Source organism: Coenobita brevimanus, chromosome 47, assembly GCF_032717465.1.
Source record: "Coenobita brevimanus isolate Jiangsu-jjx chromosome 47, ASM3271746v2, whole genome shotgun sequence".
Lineage (NCBI taxonomy): Eukaryota > Metazoa > Arthropoda > Malacostraca > Decapoda > Coenobitidae > Coenobita > Coenobita brevimanus.
In genome coordinates, this window is record NC_137000.1 from 3,544,131 (window position 1) to 3,568,769 (window position 24,639).

General features: G+C 41.6%; 2 protein-coding genes across 2 annotated transcripts in view; both read left to right on the forward strand.

Annotated features, from left to right (window-relative positions):
- The window catches only part of LOC145398987 (uncharacterized), a 26,391-nt gene extending 25,419 nt beyond the window's left edge, over window positions 1-972 (forward strand). Inside the window, exon 10 of the mRNA XM_080271716.1 lies at window positions 474-972. Within this exon, the coding sequence (XP_080127842.1) occupies window positions 474-972 (499 nt within the window). The remainder of the gene's footprint in view (window positions 1-473) is intronic.
- A 4,854-nt stretch (window positions 973-5,826) lies between these two features.
- On the forward strand, window positions 5,827-23,266 carry LOC145398988 (uncharacterized). The gene is made up of 14 exons (XM_080271717.1): window positions 5,827-6,181; window positions 6,494-6,679; window positions 8,458-8,631; window positions 9,122-9,282; window positions 9,629-9,766; window positions 10,949-11,035; window positions 11,481-11,495; window positions 11,552-12,020; window positions 19,661-19,839; window positions 20,096-20,273; window positions 20,837-20,997; window positions 21,862-21,999; window positions 22,387-22,487; window positions 22,837-23,266. Exons 1-14 carry the CDS (start codon window positions 5,827-5,829, stop codon window positions 23,264-23,266), a joined length of 2,772 nt encoding a protein of 923 aa, XP_080127843.1.
- Window positions 23,267-24,639: the final 1,373 nt, after the last annotated feature.

The following is a 24,639-nucleotide window of genomic DNA, read 5'->3' on the forward strand; positions in this document are numbered from 1 at the left end:
CAAATTTTATTTCTAGTACGTCATTATGTTTCATCTTGCTCTTCTTTCAACTTTATGATTTCCCTCAGTTTAGAGGCGAAATCTAGTTATAAAGAGTCTAACGAAGGTCGTACCTAACCCCCCCAGTTCGAAAAGCCTTAACTAAACTGAAACAAAAATGTCATCTCAAAACAATATATCAGCGACAAACTAAATCAATACATCTTCGAAGTGAAAACTTTAAAACTTCCCTTTTTCCATGCATTTCTATTTTCCAGCTAACTTAACTTTGTTTACATTTTTGAAAACTTCACTAAACCAAGGAAATTGAGGCACTGGCTCTCATATCGATGGGAAAACTGTAGCATTCTATCCAGGTAACAGCAAACGATATATTCTTCAGCTGAGAGACAGTCAGAGGAACTTAAGAGCGTTAGGAAAGGAATGATAGTCCAGCTAGATGAGCACTTATAGTTTTCCACTCTCTTCTACAGAAGGAACCTGAGGGACCGTCTGACGGGGACAAATGAGCTGACTCCCTCTGCTCTCCTGTCCTCCTCTGCCCTGGCTGCTTCAATCGTCCTCGAACCTGGGGCGAAGGACAAAAATAGAGAGCCGCAAAAGGAGGGGCGGAGTCTGTCCGAGTCTACATCTATTTCTGATGAATTCGAAGGCCGTAAACCAACTAAAAATCAGCCTGAGAGTGGTAAATCTTTGCGCTTCAAGCTGAAAAAGAAGAAGAAAAGCAAGAAACAATCGACCGATGGCAATGACTCGAGTGTCAAAACGGGAGTGGTGGAAACCGTGATTCACGAAGAAAGGAACTTGGGTGTGCAGGGTGTGCTTCGTCCGTCCTACGTCAACGAGGGCTTCGTGAGAGACCTCACACCCAGGAGGTTTTCAATTCGTAGCACCGGGGCGCTGGGTAATCTCATTACGCAGGTCATCGCTGAGGAAAGTTCCACTGAACTCGAGAGTGAGAGGATTTTGTGAACTCTGCTGGACACGCTTCTGTGGCTCAGCAGAAGTGTGTTTCAGCTGAAGTTGACAAAAGTGATAGATCTGTGCTGCTGGTGCTCGTTCTCACACTTTCAGCAAAGAGCATAAACTCTGTGATTATGCTAACATCAAATTCTTGGCGTTATTCATGTGCAATTATTCGAAACTGTTTTTTCTCATTGCCTAGTCAAAAGTATCCGTGTAATCTATGTGATATAATTTTTGCTGTACTGTACACCTGTGACGCATTTAGCAAGTGAGAAAACAGTGCTATGTGCTGCTGAAAGATGTCTTGAACACTATTTTTCCCAGCAGAATGAAACATAAACTGACTTCTTATAACCTAGTGACGTGAGCTAGTGTTCACCCGTTTTTTACAAACCTGTGAGGTAGATTTTGGTACCTTTCCATTCCTTTTTCGCCTTTTTATTTATTATTTTTTTTACCCTTTGTTCAGTTAGCCAGATATTCTGTCCAGTGGATCAGCATTTCCAGTTTACAGGTCAGATGTTTCTGCCTTGTTCTAACATATACAAATGACAGAAATGACTCGGGTGGTTGCTGCCCCCACGTTACAGCAACATGCCTACAGATCTGGGAGGAGGGGAATACCGAGGGGCTGGTTGACTCAGAAGACGCTTAAGGCTGTGTTACTAAAACTGAGTGCACGAGGTTTAAAGCAGGGATATATATATATATATATATATATATATATATATATATATATATATATATATATATATATTCATTTGTAGAACATCTGTAACTGTCAGACGAGAATCAGCCTTCATCCCCATTTCGGAGTGTAGTCAGCAACGATTGAGAATGGTCAGACATGTTCTATGACCATCACATGTCTGGATTAATTATCGTCAAGAATTGGGAGCTTTCTACACACTCCCGTGCACTCAGTTTTAGCCCCTTCAGTCCGACAACGTATTCCACATTTTATTCTTTCTATCTCCTGACGATGTTCTTCAGGTTTGGATAAACTTTTCTACCTGGAACGGGGATATGTACAGACTTCATTAACCCTCTCACTACAAAGGGGCCCAACCAAGATATAGAAAATCGTCTGCAGGAGCCAAGAATAAAGCAAAAAGTACGTTACCGGACTGAAGGGGTTCATGATACGGTCCTTAACAATGTTACTTTGGGTCGCAGTGACTTGTGATATTACGCTTTAAGGAACTGATGCAGGAATAAATCAGATAAAGACATGAGTAAAGTCGTTTCAATTTACCAAGGCAAAACCATGAAGATGCACTTCAGTCTCCTCTCTACACATGTGATTCCAAAGCTGAGTGAAATTGTTGGCAGCAAGATTTAAATACAGAAACATGCAAAGTATTTCCCTGTCTATAATCTTTCCTGTAAAAATGTAGCTTAACATTCGACAGGGATTTGATCGTAAATATATTAGGAAATCCCACCCCATTATCGCCATCATATCACTATACCATTTGTACTTCAACTTGGCAACGATCTTCGTTCTTTAACCGCTCATTTCACGTAGCTCAATGTCTGAGGGAAAAAAAAAAAAAAACTACAGCTCTACACCTTTTTAACAGCATTTCTTCATGACTAGAATCATATCCTAGTGTTAATCTGTTGTGACAACACATCATTCAGGGTCGAGAGAAGATAATTTAGGCTAAGACTGAGTAAACAGAGTATAGTTTCGTTACCTACAAGAGTCACCGTGATTGATATTACTCGTATAAAATCCCTTGAGCTAGTACCATCACCAGAAACCATTAATCACTTTGACAATTATCGTCGCTATCATAATAGTACATTCGCCTCTGTCATCATCTTCACTTTATCTATCAATATCATTTTTGTATCTTTACCTTCATGGGCCCCTGTGATCGATACTATGAATTATATACAGCAACCTCTACACAGTTAAACCTTTTTATAACCACAATGATTACTAACGTTACAACCACTTTGACTGGTACTAGAAAACCCCTAAAACTGTCACCATCACTACCACATACACCACATTCAATAAAATTCCTAAAACTATCACCATCACTATCACATTCTGCCCCTTACCACACTCACAATCATCATCACTAGCAACTATCACCTTATGCACTGCCATCATATAAGATCACTAGAGCTATCACCATCACAGTCAATCGCTTATCACCTAAACAATCATCACTAAAAATTATCTCTCTCAAGCTCTTATGCCTCCTTCCCTACTGTATATTATCATCTGGGGTTTGGTGGAATGATATTATAGACTTTTCCTGATGAATAGAGAGTTAACAGTGACAATCTGAACATTGTCATGCTCCTTTATTTCACTCTTAGCTGAATAAAATAATGTGGCGTTAGCTGGGATGAGTTGTTAGAGTTGTCCGGATCACAAGATGGTTAATGGTGTCTCTTTTAATATTTTCAGGATCCGATACTTACTCTTACTTGAACAGAATCGCCTAATGTTAAGTGGAATGCAGTGTGAGCGTTTTCCCGACAATGTGAAAGTTAATGGTGACAAAATTAACGCTCTCTATCCATCTGTCTATTTGCCTATCTGTCTGGCTATCCAGCAACAAGACTGATGTGAATATAGTCGTCTACTGTTAAATGGAATGCGGAGCTAGAGTTGTCCTTACCATCAGAGAGTTGAGGCGGATGAACTGGAGTATCATATCACGATCTCCACTGTTGCAACCTTTCGCAACTTTCAGTTTATCTGTATTGCTTTTGTATCATCACTTAAGTCTGTATCCTAGCTGGGGGAAGCTTCGTAGCACCTCTTTCTAAGCGATTTACTCTACATTTTTCACCTTAGTATTCTAAGGCATGTTCTTTTTACCGTTTTACGAGTAATATCGAAATGCTCTAATCAAAGTCAGTAACATACAAGAGAATATTAAGACGTAACAGGTCAAATACATTGCTGAGGAAGAGGTGTTACGAACGTTCTCAAGTCAACTACGACACATTACTGTAGTGCCTGTTATATATATATATATATATATATATATATATATATATATATATATATATATATATATATATATATATATATATATATATATATATATATATATATATATATATATATATATATATATATATATATATATATATATATATATATATATATATATATCGCGACTATGAGCCGATAGGTGGAGGGCGGTACGCTTAGTACCCACCCAGTGCCATGCCTCGCCCAGCACCCCTGGGATCCAATGGGATATATATATATATTTATATATATATATATATATATAGATATATATATATATATATATATATATATATATATATATATATATATATATATATATATCCATCTCTCTCTCTCTCTCTCTCTCTCTCTCTCTCTCTCTCTATACCATCGCAGTGCAGGGACTACATCCAGTGTTACTTCCATCATTTACTGTATATAATTACCTTGCAAACTCTTTTACTTTTTTTCATAACTCTATGAAATAAATAAAATCGTCTGGGATCAGCCAGAAAAAAAACTATGAAAAGGACGTCATGGCATTGACAGGAGTGAATTATGAGCCTACGATCTCTTCACTACAAGAGGTCTCCCAAAGCAGGAAATAATCGGCTGGCTGTAGCAAGAACACAGTATACCTGGCGATAGTTAGAATAAATCCGCCTGGTCGTAGCTGGAACAAAGGAAACAAGTCATGGACGTCATGAGGAGATTACTGTAATCGGTTAGTTTTTGCCTGATGAAATCTGATTACTCCAATGAACTGAATATAAGTTGTGGTTGTATGATATACGATGAGCCTTAGTTATGAGGTAGGACGGAGTCTCTTTGCATACTACAGGCACTTTATTCTTTACCCTGGCGGACCAAGATCACTCTCACAACTTAAATACTATTTCGTGGTTGCATGAAATTCGATGAACCTCATTTACGATGCAGGAATGAATCTCCCTGTTTCCTTTTCAAAATACCCCTACAGGCTAACACACTTGGCCTTCAACTGAATAGAAAGGGTTTAGGGACTTTACATAAATCTGGAAAAAAAAATAAAAAGGCATACATAATCATCACTGCTCCCATCACAACCAGATGACAATATTCAAAGGGTTGCGGTGATAAACACGCAGTTAAAAATGACTGAGTGATTACGGTATATGAACTCTTATCAGACTCTCGCCATATCTTCACTGAGAGTCTTCCTTCGACCCTCGCACCTACCCTCCTCCCTCAGATATACAGAACATAACTTCACATCCCTAGTTGTGCCTAAACAAAGCTGATAACAGGGCATGGTAGTTGGTTACGTGTTCAGTTTATGTATGAAACAGCGGGACTATTGGGTTCAGCAGGAGAATATTAAAGATCCCGTGAACCCGTGAGAAGACTGAACACAGATAAGATGAGTCAGCGATCAGGACGACAAGTGGAGCAGCAGGACCAGTGTCGTAAAGACAGCCACGGTGATCAGTTAGTCTTAGCGCCAGTTTTTACCACCACCGCCACCAGGAACAAGTTCTTGCTGCGTTGATTGAGGCGTTCTTGTGACTTCTCTGGTCTTCTGACAAGGCGCAAAGACAAGCTTTTCACTGGCTGTTTTGCAAGTGAACACATATATATGAACCTATCACAGGTTCAGTGCTTAATTCTGATATGTGATCCTCAGAAGTTAAGCAACCACTTCAGTGTTGGTCATTTCACTGAGTGGTGACGAGGTGCAGGCGTTAGTACTGACTGGAAATCTGAATTTAGTATGGCGTACTGTGTACATTATTAGCAAGTGATGCGAATATCTCTTTTGTGTTGTGAATATGAGTGTCCTAGTGAAGAACGTGAGTAGGATCATGGTGAGAACTTTGATGCAGATGAACTCCAGGATGCTGTGTAACAATACTTGTTGCACCAACAGTAAAAACCACACTGTCTGCTTCGGGGATTATAATTTCACAGACCAGGTCAACCTTACAACTCCTGAGCAATGGGAGTTGGGTGTGAGGTGGAGCTACACTGTGCTGGTGTTAATGGTGGGATTCTTTGGTAACCTCGCCATCATCATTATCCTGGCCAGGAACAGACTCCTCCTTCGTACATCCGTCAACCACTTCATTCTCAACATGTCGGTGGCTGATCTCCTCACTTCACTGGCTGGACCCGTCCCATTCACCATCCGCGCAACTCATGAACTGTGGATCTTAGGCGAGGTCTGGTGTCACTTGGAAGGATATATTCAAAGTGAGTTCAATTTAAGGATTTCCATCTGAGGGAGGGTTGGGGTTCACTGTTCATATAACACCACTCATTCGCGCGTAAGGGTGGTCACAGTCGCCTTAAATGTCGGGACTGAGTAGCCTAGATCCTGGCCCCTGTACTGCTAATGGAGCAAAATGGACTGGATGATGGATGAATGGATGAATGAATGGAGTACAATGTTGCAGGTTACAATAACAGCGTGATTAGAGTACTCGAATTAATATGCAAATTTTAGAACAACTCTGAAAGTGAAACTGTTAAATAAGTCTCGCTCTTCCTTCTACCGGCTTGCAGTGCTGGTGATGCTGGTGAGTGTCACGTCTCTTGCGGTCATCAGTTTCGATCGCATGCTGGGCGTGGTTCGACCTTTCCATCAACATCTCAAGAAACTGCAGTCTATCGCCATCATTCTTGTCATCTGGATGGCGTCAGCCCTCCTTGCAGTTCCCTTTGCCATTTACCGAATATACATGGTGAGTTGTAGGAAGTAGTACAAATGAAAGCAAACAGCAACAAACATACTGACTCTTTCGAGGTTGTTTGTTATAAGACAGACAATAACTAACATAAGTATTATACGAGTCGAAGACAAGGAAAGTGTTGGAAACCGTACGTGTCTGCCCTCTCAGATAACAAATACATTAAGTATAAGTGACAATAAAGACAATGTCAATCACTACATTTTATCTAATGGCAACAAAGTGCATGAATATTTGCATGCGCTAGAGACCTTTAAATGGATCATAAGGCTGCAACTGCTAACCACATTATGTTTTTCTAATAATGTTACTCATACTGGATGCTTTCTGGGGGGGTGAGAGGTGGGGAAGCAAGGGAGTCGTGTTTTCCAGGCGACTGGACATGAACCTCTCTCTCATATTCAGTAGTTAAACAGGGAAATGACACAAAATCATAAGTCTATAATCTGTTAAAATATGATGAATAGTAATACACTGATATTATGTAAATCAAAATATTCTGAAGGAAGCAGGGGGAGAGAGTAGGTATCAGATGGCTTGGTAGTGAGTTTCAGAAGGAGAGGGTGTCGGAAATTTAACACGGTGGGCATATACAAGCATAAGAAAGTACACAACTGACAGTTTTACTTCCAGGTCCCTATCATTAATTTAACGTAACAGTCTGGGGTGAATGAGACCCTACCTAAAGGATCCCTAGTTGGCCAGGGAATCAAACTTGAGACCCCTTGATTGCAAGCCAGAAACGAATATGCGCGTTGTTTAGGTTGAGATTAAGACATTTGAGGTAAATGGATTCCAGTATTCTTACATTCTTACCCGAACGCTTATCAATTATCTTAAATTCATCACTTAGTAGGGGAACGTTGCCCATTTCCGAATGACCTCTTACTGTTGATCAAATATCCCCTTACGACCGAAAATATAACCTCTTACTGCTGATCAAATATCCCCTTACGACCGAAAATATAACCTCTTACTGCTGACCAAATGACCTCTCACTGTTGACTAAATAGCCTCTTATTCCCTACCAAATAGTCTCTTACTGCTGACCATAATAACCTCTTACTGCTAACCAAATGACCTCGTACTGCTGACCAAATGACCCCCAGGTGCTGACCAAATTACCTCTTACTGCTGACTAAATGACCTCTTAATGCTGATCAAATAGTATCTTACTGGCAACCAAATGCCTTCTAACTGCTGACCAAATGATCTCTTACTGATGAGTGGGAAATAGTGGCCAAACCTCTTCGACGGCGAGACGGAGGCGCGTTGGTTAGCACCTCCAGTCTGGGTTAAATTGTCAGGCTGTTGGAAAAAGTGTTTCCCCTTTTGTTCCCGTTCACTCAGTAATGCATTTTGGGACCTGGCATTAAAACCATGAATTTAGCTTCATTTCCTCCCCCCCAGAATTAGAAGGATTAATTTACTATTGCGTTTTTCACTACTCTAGAAACAGTAAAAATAAACTTAAAAATAGTTCTTTGACTCAATTAGTCGGCCAGGCTTTGAAGGTATGTGCAGAATCTAACGTGTTCAAAGTATCTGTTATATAATTAATGGTAAAGTATCATTTCAGTACTGGTAAACGCACGGCCGTATTTCGGAGTTATCTAATCTACTTGCTGTGTGACAGTATGTCGTAACAAGCTGTGGACGCATGATACATCTAACGTCCTTACACACACACACACACACACACACACACACACACACACACACACACACACAGAATTCCAACCTCAGTGGGACGAAAAAGATGACCATTGCAGGAGCGAGTGTGGGCAGACATGGTTGAAACGACGTGTGGGGAGGAAGGCCAGAAGATAAGGGTATGGTGGGTGGTCATTATCATTGGCCTCAACTGGCTGCCCCTCATCATCATCGTCACTTGCTACACCACCATCTTCGTCTATTTCAAAGTCGATGCCTTCAAGTTACACAACAAGAGAGGTGAGCAATGGGAAATATATGGCTCTTAAGATCCGTTTTGTAAATGTAATATTTATTTCTATCCATATTCTTATTTATTTATTTATTTATTACATTTTGAAATTCGAATGCCATTATATGTGTTTGACATGACACTAATTGATATATTTTACTATACGCTTAAAAAAAAAAAAATCTACATACGAGAGCAGAGATAATTCTGATGATCAGTTTTCAAAAGACACGATTGGGGCAGGAGTAACAAAAAATATGATTAAAGAATAAAAGATTCATTTAAGAGGGGTCACTTTTTTCTCTCTACTCTTGGACGGATTTGAATTCAATTAGCAGGTTATCTGCTTTACTAGTATATGAACGTAAGTTGCGAAAATGTTTTAGCCAAAGCATTAAGAAATTTTCTTAGGAGTATTAGTAACAGTTTTTCATAAAAGTAACAGGTATTTGATTTGAAAAGCTTTCTTTCTTATTATCTGGATTAATCTCCCACCAGAACATCCCGGCATGGTGCACCTGAAGCGGCGTGTGGTGAGGATGATGTTCATTGTGGTGATGGCCTTTATTATATGCTGGCTGCCTTTCCAGATCCTCATGCTGGGAAAGAAACGATTCCTTGACAGTGATGGAGGATTCGCCGATAATCAAAAGGAACAAGTCAGTTAATCCCCTCAAACCGATGATGTTCTCTGTATTTTTTTTATCTTTTTCAAATTCCTGACGAATTTCTGAGATTTGGGAAAAAATGTTTAAGTGGAGGTGATTGATACAGCACTGACTGATTCTCTCTAGCTCCTGTGATGCACTCTCAGCTGAATAAAATGGTCCAACATTATCATGGATGGAATACTAGAGCTGCTTCGATCATGAAGGCGTGTGTGTGTGTGTGTGTGTGTGTGTGTGTGTGTGTGTGTGTGAGAGAGAGAGAGAGAGAGAGGGAGTTTTTCTTTGCTTTTCTTCCTCTTCCTCCACCTGTTCACACTCCTGCTCTGTCTTCCATCAGGGTTACCACATCCTATTCTCCGTGGCGCACTACATGATATACACCAACGCCGCCGTCAACCCCGTCATCTACGCATTCATGCATCAGAACTTTAGGAGGGCGTTCCGCATCACATTTCCTTGGATCTTCAAGAGAAAGGTATGGGAAGGTGCCTGTGTGAAATGTTAGTGTAGTTATCATCCAATCCCTTTCCTTTTTGTACCACCAGGAGCGTAGAAGCCCGGAAGTAGCCTCTTTAATCCCAAAATTTAAGGCAAGATTGATCATCCTCGCATGCCTCTGAGTGGTATTCTGTGAGCAGTAAATATAATTCATCCCTCGGAAGGAAACCCTTATCGAAATCAGCTGGTTGGAGCTACCCACTAAACCACCAGCCATCCATTTGGTTAATGGTTACCACACAGCGTTGCAAATCGTGTCCTGGATTACAGGGATCCATTTGGCTTTTCACTCAGTGCAGTCATCTGAAGTTTTTACTACATCGGGTACATGGATGCATGGTTGATTATCTTGCCAGTCCTGAAATACATCATGTTTCTGAACGTTCCTTTTTCTTCTGTCGTTTTTTTCTTTAAAGTCCACAACAAATGAATGTAATAAAGCCTGCTAGACTTCCAATGCTGTCTATAAAGTTCATTTGCCTTTTTTCCCCATTATACAGTACCAGTTGTATTGAATAATATCGATATCTTAAAATACATTCTCGAGTCATACTGGGAATTGCCTGTATTTAATTCATCCTGTAATCTAATATTCTTCAAATTTTAATCGGCCTTTGCATGACTGCTGAATTACATATTCATCTCTGGATCTCGTCACAGTGAGGTTGGAATCGGACACATTTTTTGCACATTGTCACATCCTGTAAGTCGAGGAAGATCACCATGTATCATAATATCCGGGCCAGTATTCTGATTGCTAGAGAAGGTTCCCGTAATACCTCCTCCTCAGGAAATCATTTTGCCTATTATACGTTCCTATCATCTTTAATGTTACTTAAATCATTGTAATATTGCCATACCTTGCATAAATAAGCCACAAAATTATGTAAAACAGTCGCATCCAAAAATACATCGCTGAGGAAGAGGTGCTAGGCAGACCCCTTAACCGACGAGAATACGGGTCCAGGTTCTAGGGTTTCCGTTTCTCAGTGTCACTGGCTTTATGTGTGGCACTGAAAAGGGGAAGGCCAGGAACGTACTGTAGACTCGTGAGGTAGGCTCTTCTTCCAACTTTTAGCCCGACTCACGCCACTGGACAGTATGGGTTAGAATATGCATGATTTCTACCTCAGTGTGACGAGATTCTCTTTTTATACAGTCAGGTCTGGTGTTGAGGCCTGGACAGGGAATGCAGAGATACGTGTGGTCCATGAGAGCGAACGCATTCAATGTTTATGGAAATGATGTTGCAGCTCCAAAGTAAGTTAGTGGAAAAGATAGACTGCATGGGAAAAATGGAAGACAGATAGATAGACAGACAAAATAAAGAGAATGTATGTGTGTGTGTGTGTGTGTGTGTGTAAATTGGCTATTGCTTTTCGTTTGTTTTTCTTCATCTGGATTCTCTTTATTACCAAGCTCCTGTTTTTCGATTTAAGACACAAAATTCATTTTATAACTGCCACGAATTATTGAAAGTTCTCACCATTACCAAGGTATTTGGAGTAATTGAAATATTTTCATTATTTTTAGGCACCTTAAAACTATTTATATTTTCGGAAAAAATATAAAATGAATAAATAAAAAGAATTTTAACTCAGCCTCCCATGACTCACTCTCAGGTGAACAAAATCGTCTTGAGTTGAATGGAACGGATGACTAAAGTTGTCCTGACCATGAAACTGTAAAAGCGAGGTCATATTTCAGCAAAACGGCAAATGACAATCTGTTTTACTATCTTCCATACAGAAGAAGCCTGAAGGACCGCCTAAAAGGGACGAGCGAGTTGACTCCCTCGGCTCTCCTGTCCTTGTCAGCTGTGGCCGCTTCCATTGTCCTCGAACCTGGGACCAAGGACAGAGACAAACGGGCGCAGAAGGAAGAAAAAAGTAAATCTTTTGCGTCCTCATCCATCTCTGACGAATTCGAAGGCAATGAGACAATTAGGAAGTTGTCTGAGGGAGATATCTCTTCGTGTTGCATTAAGGTGAAGAAAAAGAAACCGAAAGACAAGAACGAATCAACAGATGATGCTTTCTTAGATGGTCAAAGAGGAGTTGCGGACACCATGATTGAAGAACGGAACTTAAATGATGTGCGGCGACCATCCTACGTAAACGAGGGCTTCGTGAGAGACCTGTTGCCCAGGAGGTTCTCCTTACGCAGCACTGGGGCGCTGGGTGATCTTATTAAGCAAGTGATTGTCGAAGAAACTTGTACAGAAGTCGAGAGTGAGAGGATCTTGTGAGCTTGAGTGGACATGCCTCTGTGACTTAGCAGAAGCGTGCTCTAGTTGAACTCGACAAAAATTTTTAGATCTGTGTTGCTAGTGCTCTTTTAGAGACTTTCTGCAAAAAGCATAAACCCTGTGATTGATACACTAATAATAATCTTGACTTTGTTATTATTACGGTACACGTGCCTGCTTGCACGTGTGTGTGTGTGTGTGTGTGTGTGTGTGTGTGTGTGTGTGTGTGTGTGTGTGTGAGTGGTGGAGGAGAGGGGGAGTATATAATATGTGGGATGCTGGAGGGGGGAGGGGGCAGGGGCACTCGGGGCTGACTGGTTCATAGGACACTTGAGCACTTCTCTTCGATGACCTCTTTACTGATCTTGCCATATCCAGACGATTTTTTTATTTTTTAAATCTCAGGGAGAAACTTTTCAACCTGGAGGTGTTTGATATAGCGTTCATAAAATTCCAGAGAAGTAATTCATATTGTATGTTGAATAAAATCGTCTCTTGGCAGCAAGAATAAAGTAAGTGATGTCATTGAACTGAAGGGGTTAATACTAGTGCCTTGGGCCTTTATAACTAGCTTGTGATATTATGCTTTAAGGAACTTGATGCCAAAATGGGTTTCATTCTAAGTGACTTGGGAGATGTCGCAGCATCTCTTCCTCAGCGATCTGTTTTTCTCGTTACAACTGAGTTTCTTTTTGTTTGCTATTATTGCAAACTAGGTCGATACTAGAACGATATGAATAACATATGAAGTCAACGATAAGGCGTGATAAGCAAAATAAGTCGCTGAAGAAGAGGTGCTACGAAGGTTCTTTAATCATTGAAAATAAGTACCATTGAGCCAAATAAAGATATGAAAGTAAGTCGCTTTCATTTTCCTACACACACTTGACTACGAGGGAATTCTACTAACTTGATGAAAATTGTTTGGTAATAGCAAGAGTAGAGCACAAAAGAAGTCATCGCATTACATGGATAACTGGAGACATTTCTACGCCGAAGCAAAATCAAGGGAAAAAAAAAAAATGGGAGAACTATCAACAACAGTGCCCAGAGAAAAATGTCCACACTGCTATTCACACGCACGCAAGCATACTGTACATTGCACAACATATTTAAATCAAGTTGACCAATATTCCTAGTGGCTTTGAAAATTTCTTAGCACGTTCTTCAAAGTTATTCAACTTGTCCATTACACCTCAGTATCGTCTTGCATGGTATTAATGCAAACTATGGCAAGATGAAGGCAGCATAATTGATAAACAAGCATCGAGCAGAATAAATACCTAAAGAAGAGGTGTAACTAGCCTACTTACGTCACCTATAAGACGCAGCAGTGAGTCAAGATGATCAAGTAAGATCATTTTACTTTTATAAGCAAATCCTCTCATATCTTCCCATAGCCGCCTCATTACAGCAAGCATAAATCACAACAGAGATATGTTTAATACGAAATAACCTGACTTTCAACAACAGAGGCATGAGGACTGTCCTGTGAAATTGAAGAGTTTATGTGGATTGAATCTTTATCAATTCGTGGGAAAGGGAAGCACTTCACGTTATCAACACGTTATGCCCTTAGTGTCAGGTAAAGCCAGTGATGCAATTATATTCAGCCAAGTAGGTGAGAGAGAGAGAGAGAGAGAGAGAGAGAGTATGCTTGAGTATGTGCGTGTGTGTGTGTGTGTGTGTGTGTGTGTGTGTGATAAAAAGTTGACCTTAAGAGGACTGTGTGTGTGTGTGTGTGTGTGTGTGTGTGTGTGTGTGTGTGTGTGTGTGTGTGTGTGTGTGTGTGTGTGTGTGTGTGTGTGTGTGTGTGTGTGTGTGTGTGTGTGTGTGTGTGATAGAAAGTTGATCTTAAGAGAACTGTGTGTGTGTGTGTGTGTGTGTGTGTGTGTGTGTGTGTGTGTGTGTGTGTGTGTGTGTGTGTGATAGAATTTTTTGTTTATGTGTGTGTGTGTGTGTGTGTGTGTGTGTGTGTGTGTGTGTGTGTGTGTGTGTGTGTGTGTGTGTGTGTGATAAAAGTTGACCTTAAGAGGACTGTGTGTGTGTGTGTGTGTGTGTGTGTGTGTGTGTGTGTGTGTGTGTGTGTGTGTGTGTGTGTGTGTGTGTGTGTGTGTGTGTGAGATAGAAATATAGAAAGAGAGATGTGTGTGTGTGTGTGTGTGTGTGTGTGTGTGTGTGTGTGTGTGTGTGTGTGTGTGTGTGTATAGGATAAAAAGTTGACCTTAAGAGGACTGTGTGTGTGTGTGTGTGTGTGTGTGTGTGTGTGTGTAAAGGATAAAAAAGTTGACCTTAAGAGGACTGTGTGTGTGTGTGTGTGTGTGTGTGTGTGTGTGTGTGTGTGTGTGTGTGTGTGTGTGTGTGTGTGTGTGTGTGTGTGTGTATGAGAGAACAGGACCTTGAGCATAAGAGGATTGAATGTGAGTAGCTATTAGTAATGTGTGTGTGTGTGTGTGTGTGTGTGTGTGTGTGTGTGTGTGTGTGAAGAGAACAAGGCTTTAGTATAAGAGGATTTACTGTGCCTATGAATTGTGTGTGTGTGTGTGTGTGTGTGTGTGTGTGTGTGTGTGTGTGTGTGTGTGTGTGTGTGTGTGTGTGTGTGTGTGTGTGTGTGTGTGTGTGTGTGTGTGTGTGTGTGTGTGTGTGTGTGTTTATCAATGATTTTAAACAATAATAAAGTGTTCAAAGCAGATTTTTTTCATCAGGAATTGTAATTTTTTTCTTGTACTTCATGATCACTCTAGATTGGTTGTATAATGTTTGCTAGCTATATAAATGAAGGCAAGAGAAGAAAGAAGCAGTCCTATACACAGGTTAAGGCCGAATTACGAGTGGTTTAGGAGATCTCGTAATATTTCTTCCTTAGCGATTTATTTTGTGCGTTATGCCCCAGCACACCCTTCTACGTCGATATTGAAGACATAAGTGGCACAAGAGAATGTTAAGAGGCAATGTACAAAATAAATCGCTAAAGAACAGGTGCTACGAAACCTCCTATGCCACTCATATAACAACCCTGAAGCTGAAGAATGTTTGTAAATATGGAACCTAATGTCCTACTTCTCGCCACGCCACTGTACGTCCTTCAGGACAGTGAAGTACCCTGGCTGTGTGTAATATGATAACAGTTGTAAATCACCATGTCATCCTTATCTATGCCCGCTACCAACACCACCACCGCCGCTCCCCAGTGAACCCGTCTGCCTGGCTTCTTACTCGCTGGGCAGGTGTTGAACTCATTAACCTTTTCTCAGTGATAGCGACTTTTTTTCATCTTCTGACCACCTGAGGATTTTTAAAAAATAAAGCACTTAGTTCCTGATTACAAGCTGTCTCCATTAACTCCTTCAGTACGATGGCGTCTTTATAATGTATTATTTCTCTCGCCTGATGATCTTATTTAGCTTTAGAGGAGTCCTCTCTTTGTGAAGGGGTTAAGAGTTATTTCCATCAACTTACGTGGTCCAATGAAATCTTGTATTCTTTTCGATAAACTTGCGAGTATCATTCAGCTTCGGGTCTGATCCTCGTATGAGTACTAACGGTGCTGAAACACGTAATCCACACAGCGTTTATATTTTACGCCTCAGAACGACTGACAGAGATGCCAAGGTACCGTGTTTCAAAATAATGCGAGGTAGTACGGTTCTTATCATAGGGTCGTGGTACAGTGGGTGCTACAGTTTTAAGAGGTGGCAACAGTTACGATAATCTGTAAATCTCAGTGTGTAAAGCAAAATGACCAGAAATAATATCCGAAAGAAAGTCTGGAAATGGGTTGGAAGGCATTTTGTAAGCAAAATAAATTAAGGAAACTTATTGTTTTCATCTGTCTTCCACTAAATACGTAGGGGAGGTTAGAATATAATGCTACTTGGTCATTCTTTCTGTACCTACCAATGCTGATAGTTTAAGCATTCCCATTATCTGATAGTTCAAGTATTTGTAACAGGAATCTCACAGCTCAACTGTACAAAGATCAGTAACGATAGCAAAAAGGAAATCCCGCTGATGACTAACACCCAACGAGGCACGTGTGTATGTGTGTGTAGGGGTACCGAGAACGACGTAAGCCTACCGGGGCGCGTGTTGGCAGATGCTTCCTTGGATTAAGAAGAGATAATCAAGTGGCAGAGATAAGGACAGACAACAATGAGTACGGTGTGTAACAGTGGCGCCGGCTTTAGTCCAGCATCACGCACCACACTGTAGGGCTATTATGCTCCACCATCCTGATTTCCCTGGAAGATCAAAGTCTACTCCACCACCTTGCACTTGCTGCATTTTGAAAGTCCAGTTTTGGTAGTGTTCCACTACCCCTGCAAATCCTTGTATTCTAAAAGTCCAGCGCTTGCAATGATTCAGCATTCCTACACTTGCTGGATTTTAAAAATCCAGTTCTTTTGTGCCTCGACATCCTGCATTACCTGCATTGTGATAGTCAGAATCCCTGCGCTTTCTGAGTTCTGAAAGTCCAGATCTTTAGTGCTCAGACACTCTGCACTCCCTTTCTTCTGAAAATCTAGTTTTTATTGTGCTCCACGAACCTGCATTCTCTGGATTCTGAAAGTCTGAGTCTTTTATTAAGCTTGGAAACTTTACCTTCTAACCTCTTCTTGATCAGGACATCGCCAGTGTGTTATTCCACCTATAAAGGTGAGTCACTGAGAATGTCAGTGTTGTCACCATTAACCCTTTCATTGTCGGCACAATTCTAGTATTCAGTTCCAGCCAGAGCCAACTGATTTTACTGAACTGAGTCACTAAATCTGACATTAATACTCTGACAGTTAAAGGGAGCTTTCTTTGGTTACGGCCATCCAGTAATGTTGTAGATATTTTCAGTTTATTAAAAAAAAAAAAAAAAAAAAAAAAGAGGAAAACATTGTTCCGAAGTTGATGGCACAGAGAGATCGTGTCTGGTGGGAATATCATGATGAAATGCTGTTACTACAGGCAAGGAGCCCAGAACGCTCACGAAGGATAGTGTGATGGCTGGCAGGGCTTTACTAGATGCCGCTCACTCAAACCTAACTGGGCAGGTGGTCTATGCATCCATCGACTGCAATGACACCTGCTGCAAGTATAGCAGCAATGAAGTTATCTGCTTCGGCGACTACAATTTCACGGACAGAAACTCGCTGCTCCACGTACCAATTTGGGAGCTGGCTGTTCGATGGAGCTTCACTTCGCTCGTGTTTCTGGTGGCCGTCCTTGGTAACCTGATCATCATCATTATCCTGGCCAAGAACCGCCTCCTCCTGCGCACCTCCGTCAACCTCTTTATCCTGAACATGTCCGTGGCTGACCTGATCACGGCGCTGGCCGGCCCCATCCCCTTCACCATCCGCGACACTCAAACGTTCTGGCCCCTGGGGGAGACCTGGTGCTACTTGGAGGGCTACATACAAAGTGAGTTTTCTTTTTTTAATATTTCTTTAATGAGTTGCTGGTGTAGTTGAAGATTCTTTAGCTGTGGGAGTATCCCTGTGTATGTATGCCCCATCCCCCTCACCATACACGACACTCAGATTTTTTTTCTGGCCCCTGGGGAAGACTTGATGCTATTAGGAAAGTTACATCCAGTGTCTTTTTTGGTTGTATTATTAATACATGATGCACGAAGGTGTCGATAATCCCCCAGTCATTTAAAGTACAGTAATTTCTGAAGCACGTGATGGAAACAGAACACATTTGACTTCTCTTCATCATTGCTGACTGCGCTCTGTAACGTGGGATGGAAATTGATCACAATTAACAATTAAAATTATTCCAAAACTGATCGTCAAGAATTAAGAGGTTTGCTTACAACTTCACTTTTTTAGTTTTATTAATGCAGCCCTTTGTAACTGTTTATCCGTTGAGTTACTAGCGTCCTCCAGGACTCTGTACCTATGTCTGTGTCTGTATTATTTATTAGTAAGATCCACGGCAGGACTGGACTTTCTCCTTGTAAGAAGAGTAACGGTCAGAATTAAACCTCTCTCATGTTAATCCTGTACGAATGAGGTGGGTTTACCTGTGTTTAGAGCAGTCCGCATTAAAGTTTTGGTACTGTAATAGCTATGTTTTCAAAGAATAGCAAAATACATTTCATGAGTTATGGGCTAATGAAATAACAGCTGATATAAACAATTTACTGAGGGAGGGACTTTTTGAAAGGTAGGCATAGAGGCTAGAAAGAATATAAAGGTAATGAGGAGGAAGAAATAAGAAAAATTAGGGTATAAAAAGACTGAAAATGAAGCAGGAGGATAAAAAAAAAAAAGCGAATCAAATAAAGAAGGGTGGCTTGAAGTTAGGAAAGGTAATAAGGATAAACTGAGATGGAGGAGAGTACTACGCTATAGGTGACAGAAGGCTTCGTGCTACTTTTTCTTAGCGCTTTATCTAGCTCTTTATAGCATGACATTCTATTATATGATACTTATATGGTATTAATATCGACATAGTTTGCATCAGTAACACCCAATGTAATGTGCAGAATGAATCGCTGAGGAAAGAGATGTTGCGAAATTTTTGATGTCATTTAGAATGTGACTGAGATAGGTGGAACGAATTCTTTTTATACGAGCTCACCTTTGACGAACTCTGGGATTAGAATTCCGGCAATAAACATTTCAGTGGTTTGGTATATTCAGATAATTGTGATTGTCCCCTGCTTACAAAGGCTACCCATGTATGTTGAACCGTGATATTTGTTGCATCAATTGAATTTCACTTCCTCACCGTCTGCTTCTTCCTCTGTCCTTTCCTGTCACTCGGCCTGGAGATGAGCCGTATACCTTCATCTTGTCCCTCTTGACCCAACAGCATAACTGGGGGTCTGGATATGTATAAAGCGATAACATCGAGTTGCCTTTTAATGGAAGAGTGGGTACTGGCAAAAACTTATTACTCTTTCTGCTGTAGTAGCCCTCGTGCAGTTGATAAGCATTAGTCTAAATCTTCCTCTTCCATCATCTTTCTTAATGTTTTCAATGCCAGTATTCGTAGGTTCAGGTCGGCCTATGCATCCTCTCATTATGATATGATCCAAGTGCTGGTCATGGTCCCGAAGTGAGTATGACGTCTCAACTCCGTGGTAAACACCATGTTCTTTTGATGGTTGGTGTTTTCCTTGCAGCAGTTGTAGAAAGATGAGCATTTTCTTTAACATCAATTTAGCAGTCTTGTATCACCCATGCCTGTCTGTCTGTCTGTCTGTCTGTCTGTCTGTCTGTCTCTGTCTCTGTCTCTGTCTCTGTCTCTCTCTCTCTCTCTCTCTCTCTCTCTCTCTCTCTCTCTCTCTCTCTGATCCGCTTCACAATGTTGGTGGTACTAATGAGCGTGATATTTTTATTTGGTGATACGGCAAACCCTATTACTTCTCTGGTGCTTGGTGCTTTCCTTACAACAATCGTAGAGAGACGAGAACTATTCACCACGTCAGCTCAGCAGTCTTGTAACACTCATGCATCCCCTCAGTCTGATCCTTCTTCCAGTGGTAGTGACGCTGCTAAACGTGAACATCCTTGTCTTGGGGGTTAACGCTATAAGTTTTGAGGAGTGCCTGGTTCTTTCCTTGTTAGGAGTAGAGGATTCACTTTCACCTGTGCATGCTCTTCACTCTGATCTTTGCAGTGGTGGTGATGCTGGTGAGCGTAACATCCTTGGCAACCATCAGTTGTGACAGAATGATGGGCGTCGTGCGGCCCTTCCACAGGCATCTCAAGAAGTGGCAGTCCCTCGCCATCATTGTCGTCATTTGGGTGTCTTCCGCTCTCCTTGCTGTTCCCTGGGGTGTCTTCAGAGTTTATACGGTACTATAGTTGTTTTATCTTAACTTGGTTCAGAATTTCGTACCCTAGTAACTTATTTCACTTAGCTCAACGACAGAAAAAGACAGTACTACGGCTCGACATCCTTTCCATTACACTTCTTCGTGCATAGCATTAAATTCTAGTGTTAATGTATTGTTACTACTCTTCATTCAATATGGAGAGATGGCAGTTTTAGGCCACGTTAAAGTGAAAATAGTACAGGTCCATATCTCACCACCAGCCTCCCCATCCACAGGTGCACATCTGGCAGGACATGACCGAAACCATCTGCCGTGAGAGCGACAAAATGCATATATGGTGGATCGTGGGGGTGATAGGGCTGACATGGTTGCCGCTGCTCATCATGGTCATCTGCTACACCACCATCCTCGTCTACTTCAACCATAGGCGGTTTCGCAGTGTCGTCAGGAATGGTAAATGGGCATCGTTACATATATAATGTAATTGTGGTCTAATGGGTCAAGGCTCTCTAACCGAATGGGACTTGTAATGGTTTAACCTTAGGGGGTAGCCGGGGTTTATTACTTGCATAAGGCCTCTCAGGGCCCAGCAAGCCTGATCATCCTTGCCTCAAATGTCGGGACTAAGTAGCCTAGCCACGGGACTCAACGCCCCTGATGGGACAAAATAGGATTAAATGACGGATGGAAGGTAGATAACTCTCATGGCTGGGACAACTATGGTATTTTATTCTAGTTAACGTTAGACGATTTCTTTCAGTCGCAAGTGAGCCATAGGAGCCGCAGTGTTATAGTGCCTGTAACTCTCTCACGATAGGAACTGCTTTAGCCTTTTATTTCACCTAACCCTAGACAATTTCATCTAGTTGAGAATGAGTCATACACCCTAAGAGTTAATGAATCTCTATGTGCCGTCCAAGAAAACTTTTATGATTTCCGGAAATGATTACGAAGAGGCTAGACTAAACTCCGGCTGAAAACTCACAGCTTCCTCCCCGCCCCAACTCTCTGACCAGAACACCCCGTCATCACCCACCTAAAGAAGAGGGTGGTGAAGATGATGTTCGTGGTGGTGGTGAGCTTCACGGCGTGTTGGATCCCATTCCAGATCTTCAAGATATCCTACAAGAGCTTCCTTGATGAGACTGGCCACTATAGGGATGATGCCACTGAGGAGGTGAGACGGCGGAACTGTGCTCTTTTTCATTTAACTTGGCAAAGTTTTTCGTCCCTTTGCAACTTATTTCACATTGACAGAAAAAAGATAATACTGCGACTCTGCATCGTTTTCATGGTACTTCCTCTTGACTGGCATCACAAATCATAATCTAATGTCGATCTGTTGCTACAACTCAGCACTGAAGATGGATAGATGGCAATTTTAGGCCAATTTAGTGCAAAAAGAGTGTACCGGTGCCAATTTTTCCCCCTCCAGACTCAAGACTCACACTTCTCTTACTTTAATTTGACCTGAAATTGCTATTGCTCCCTTTTTACTGCTGAGTTGTAACAGAAGACTAACATTTGTATATGATGCTAGTCACGAAGTCCTATGGAAAGGATGTAGAGCCGTAAGATAGTACTACTCCGCCACCCTCATATCCCTTCCTGACTCAGTCCACTCGCCCTTACCCATCCATTCCTAATCCTGATCCCCTTATCCCCCTTCTGACTCACCCCCACAGTCCTTCCTGGTTCACCTCCACACCCCTCTCGCCTTAGATCCCACACCCCCTCTAGACCCACCCCACACCCCGTGCTGACTCTATCCTACAGGACATCCTGGCTCACCCTCACTCCCCCTCCAGACTCACTCCTACACCCCCTCCTGACTCACCCCACACCCCTTCCTGATTCCATTCACTCACCCTTACCCACCCCTACACCCACTGCTGACTCACTCAACCCCTCCTGACTCACTCCAAGCCCATTTTAGACCCCCTCCCGATTACTTCATGCCCACCCACCCTTCCTTATTCACCCTACACCCCTTCTGGACTCACTTTCTCACCTGCTGACCCTTTGCCTTATATTCATGCAGCTGTACAACAACATGCTGACGGTGGGCCAGTACATGATCTACGTCAACCCTGCCGTCAACCCTGTCATTTACGGGCTTATGCATCAGACGTTCAGGAGGGCCTTCAGAGTCACCTTTCCTTGCGTCTTTAAGAGGAAGGTGAGTAGTTACACTTAGAGAGAAAGAGAGAGAGAGAGAATAGGGGGGAGGGGGCAGGTGGATGGGTGGGTTTTAATAATTATGAGTAAAAGGCACATACAAGGTATATACGAAATCAAATCATGATATATAACAATATCATCAAAGCATTATACGATCGCGATTATATTTTTTTCATAGCCCGTTACGTTCCAGTATTCCCTTCATAAGCTTTCATGGATCTCTTTCCTGCCCATTTACTTTGCATATTTCAATTTATTATTTTCTTGTATGTTATCTGAATCTACATCTCTCTCACATAATGAAAGAGAATAAAATATATGGGCCTCTTTGCCAGTGGAACTCTACTTAATACAATAATACTGTTTATTTTTTTCCCCTCTTTAGTCGTCTCTGGTGCTTACCAAGGGACAGGGGATGGCGAGGTACTTGTGGTCAGTCAAATCAGCCACCTCCATCAACAATGACACACCCAACGCCAGGTCAAGGTAAGTGAGGATATGGGATGAGCAAGGTCGGGTCCTGCATGTAGTAAACTAAGTCTAATATTCCCGGACTGTACTACACTGTTTTCACCTTAACTTGGCCAAGATTTGCGTCTCTTGCTTGGTTTACTTTAAGTACCTCATTGGCAGAAAACGATACTGCATGGCTCTACATCCATTCCATAGCACTTCTTTGTGACTAGCATCATATTCTAGTTCTAATCTATTCTTACAACTCTACATTGAAGATAGAGATGATGCAATTTTAAATCTAGTTAAAGTGAATGGAGTTTAACAGAGTATTATCAATGAAAGGTAGACAACTATAACAAAACGGACTACCTCATTACAGAGCACGAACCGATTCCAGCCACCAAATCGCCTCATTTTCGGAGACCTCGGCCATAGCCTGCGACAACCCCAGGCAGCAGAAACCAAGCCTCACAAACAACGCAGCTTGCTCCTCCAACCCAGCAGTTAGCGAGAAGAAGAAGACGAGGAAGAAGAAACTAAAATGTCCCTGCATCCATTCTCGTGACCGCAGACCCAAGAAAACGGAAGAGGAAAAAAAAGTTGACGATGCGACAACGGTGACCAAAATGGGGCCTGTGACGGTAACTGTGAGGGACCTGACCCCACCTGGCTTCACCAACGAGCATTTCGTGAGTGACCTGCCCCCCAGAAAGTTCTCCATCGTCAGTACAGGGGTGCTCGGGGACCTTATCACTCAGGTCATTGTTGAGGAGAGCTCCAGTGATGTTGAAAATGAGAGAATATTGTGAGAATTTGAACCTTGTGAATATGTTGAGGGTTCAGTTTTGTGAGCTTGTAGTAATGAGTGGCATTTGCTGCCAGATGTCAGCCATTTGATGCCAGGTACGAGATCTCAGTTATGAGATGTCAAGTGCGAGATGTCAGTGAGAATAGCTATGTTTGTCCGTGCGATCTGTCAGTGTGAGATGTCAGCATGAATAACTAAGAGATATCTACGAGATCCCAAATACGAGATGTTAGCATAGGATTTCAGCTGCAAGATGACAGCTACGACAAGACTGCTACCAGATGTTAGTAAAAGAAGTCAGACAGAGATGCCAGTGGGAACAACTCTGATATGTCAGTTCTCTAAGTACGCCATTTCAGTAGACCATAACCCTTTTAAAGTGTCAAGAATGTGACAAGATCATGGACAAGGCGAGGTGGCGTGGGAGCTGAGGCAAGGGACGGTCACCCTTAATCTCCCCCAGGCTCACGATGCCAAAGTTTAAGGTGCGAAGAAAATGAGATGCTGTGATGCAATATGAGTCAGGTAAGTGCTGGATAATTGCGTTTTTAGCATGAATAAAAATTGAAATGTAAGAGCGGCCGGATGCATTAAAATTTATTTCAGGTTTAATTAGGAAATAAATATTGTACCTGCTATTTCAGGGCGAGAACTCATTCACTTTAACTTGGCGGAGATTTTCGTCCATTTCCAGCCTATTTTTCACAGCCGTATGGAAACACATGAAAACACTACGGCTCAACATCCTTTCCGTGAGACTTTCGTGACAAACACCATATCCATGCATTAATCTCTTTTAACAACTCGGCATTCAAGATGTAATGATGGCAATTTCAGGTCTAGATTAAGCGAACAAGGTATAATTAGGGATGGAATTATGGGGAAAGCAGGAGAACATTACATTATTGGGTAGATGAAAATTAAACATCAGTTAAAATCAAAATAACCGTGAGGGAAGTTGGAGCTTATTACAGTACGTGAAAATCATGCAAACACCTGTAATGAATGCAACGAACTGTATTACTATGAATGAGATGGAACACACGAGTCTAAATCTGATAATATCTGACTAGTTAGAAAGTAAATGTGGAGCTGTCAGGAATGAGCTGACAATGGAAGTAGGGGATTATTATATTACGGAAAAATAAGGTAAATAGCTGCTCAGAACGATTATAGAATGAAGTGTGGGATAATTATGGTGCTCTAACATTTATGCAAACATTAAAAGAAGAACGAAGGAGGAAGAACTAGATTTCGCAGTACAGTACTTGATAATCATGATAATAACAACAAAAGTGTACTGTGATGCTGTAACTGTGTCAGGAAATAAGAGTACATACCTGCCGAGTGTGTGTGTGTGTGTGTGTGTGTGTG

Bases quoted from the DNA above. Each gene is read 5' to 3' on its own strand.
- LOC145398988 (XM_080271717.1), top strand. From the start codon at position 5,827: ATGCTGTGTAACAATACTTGTTGCACCAACAGTAAAAACCACACTGTC. The intron at 8,632-9,121 runs GTGAGCAATGGG...ATCTCCCACCAG, and splicing joins CAAGTTACACAACAAGAGAG to AACATCCCGGCATGGTGCAC. The intron at 9,283-9,628 runs GTCAGTTAATCC...GTCTTCCATCAG, and splicing joins CCGATAATCAAAAGGAACAA to GGTTACCACATCCTATTCTC.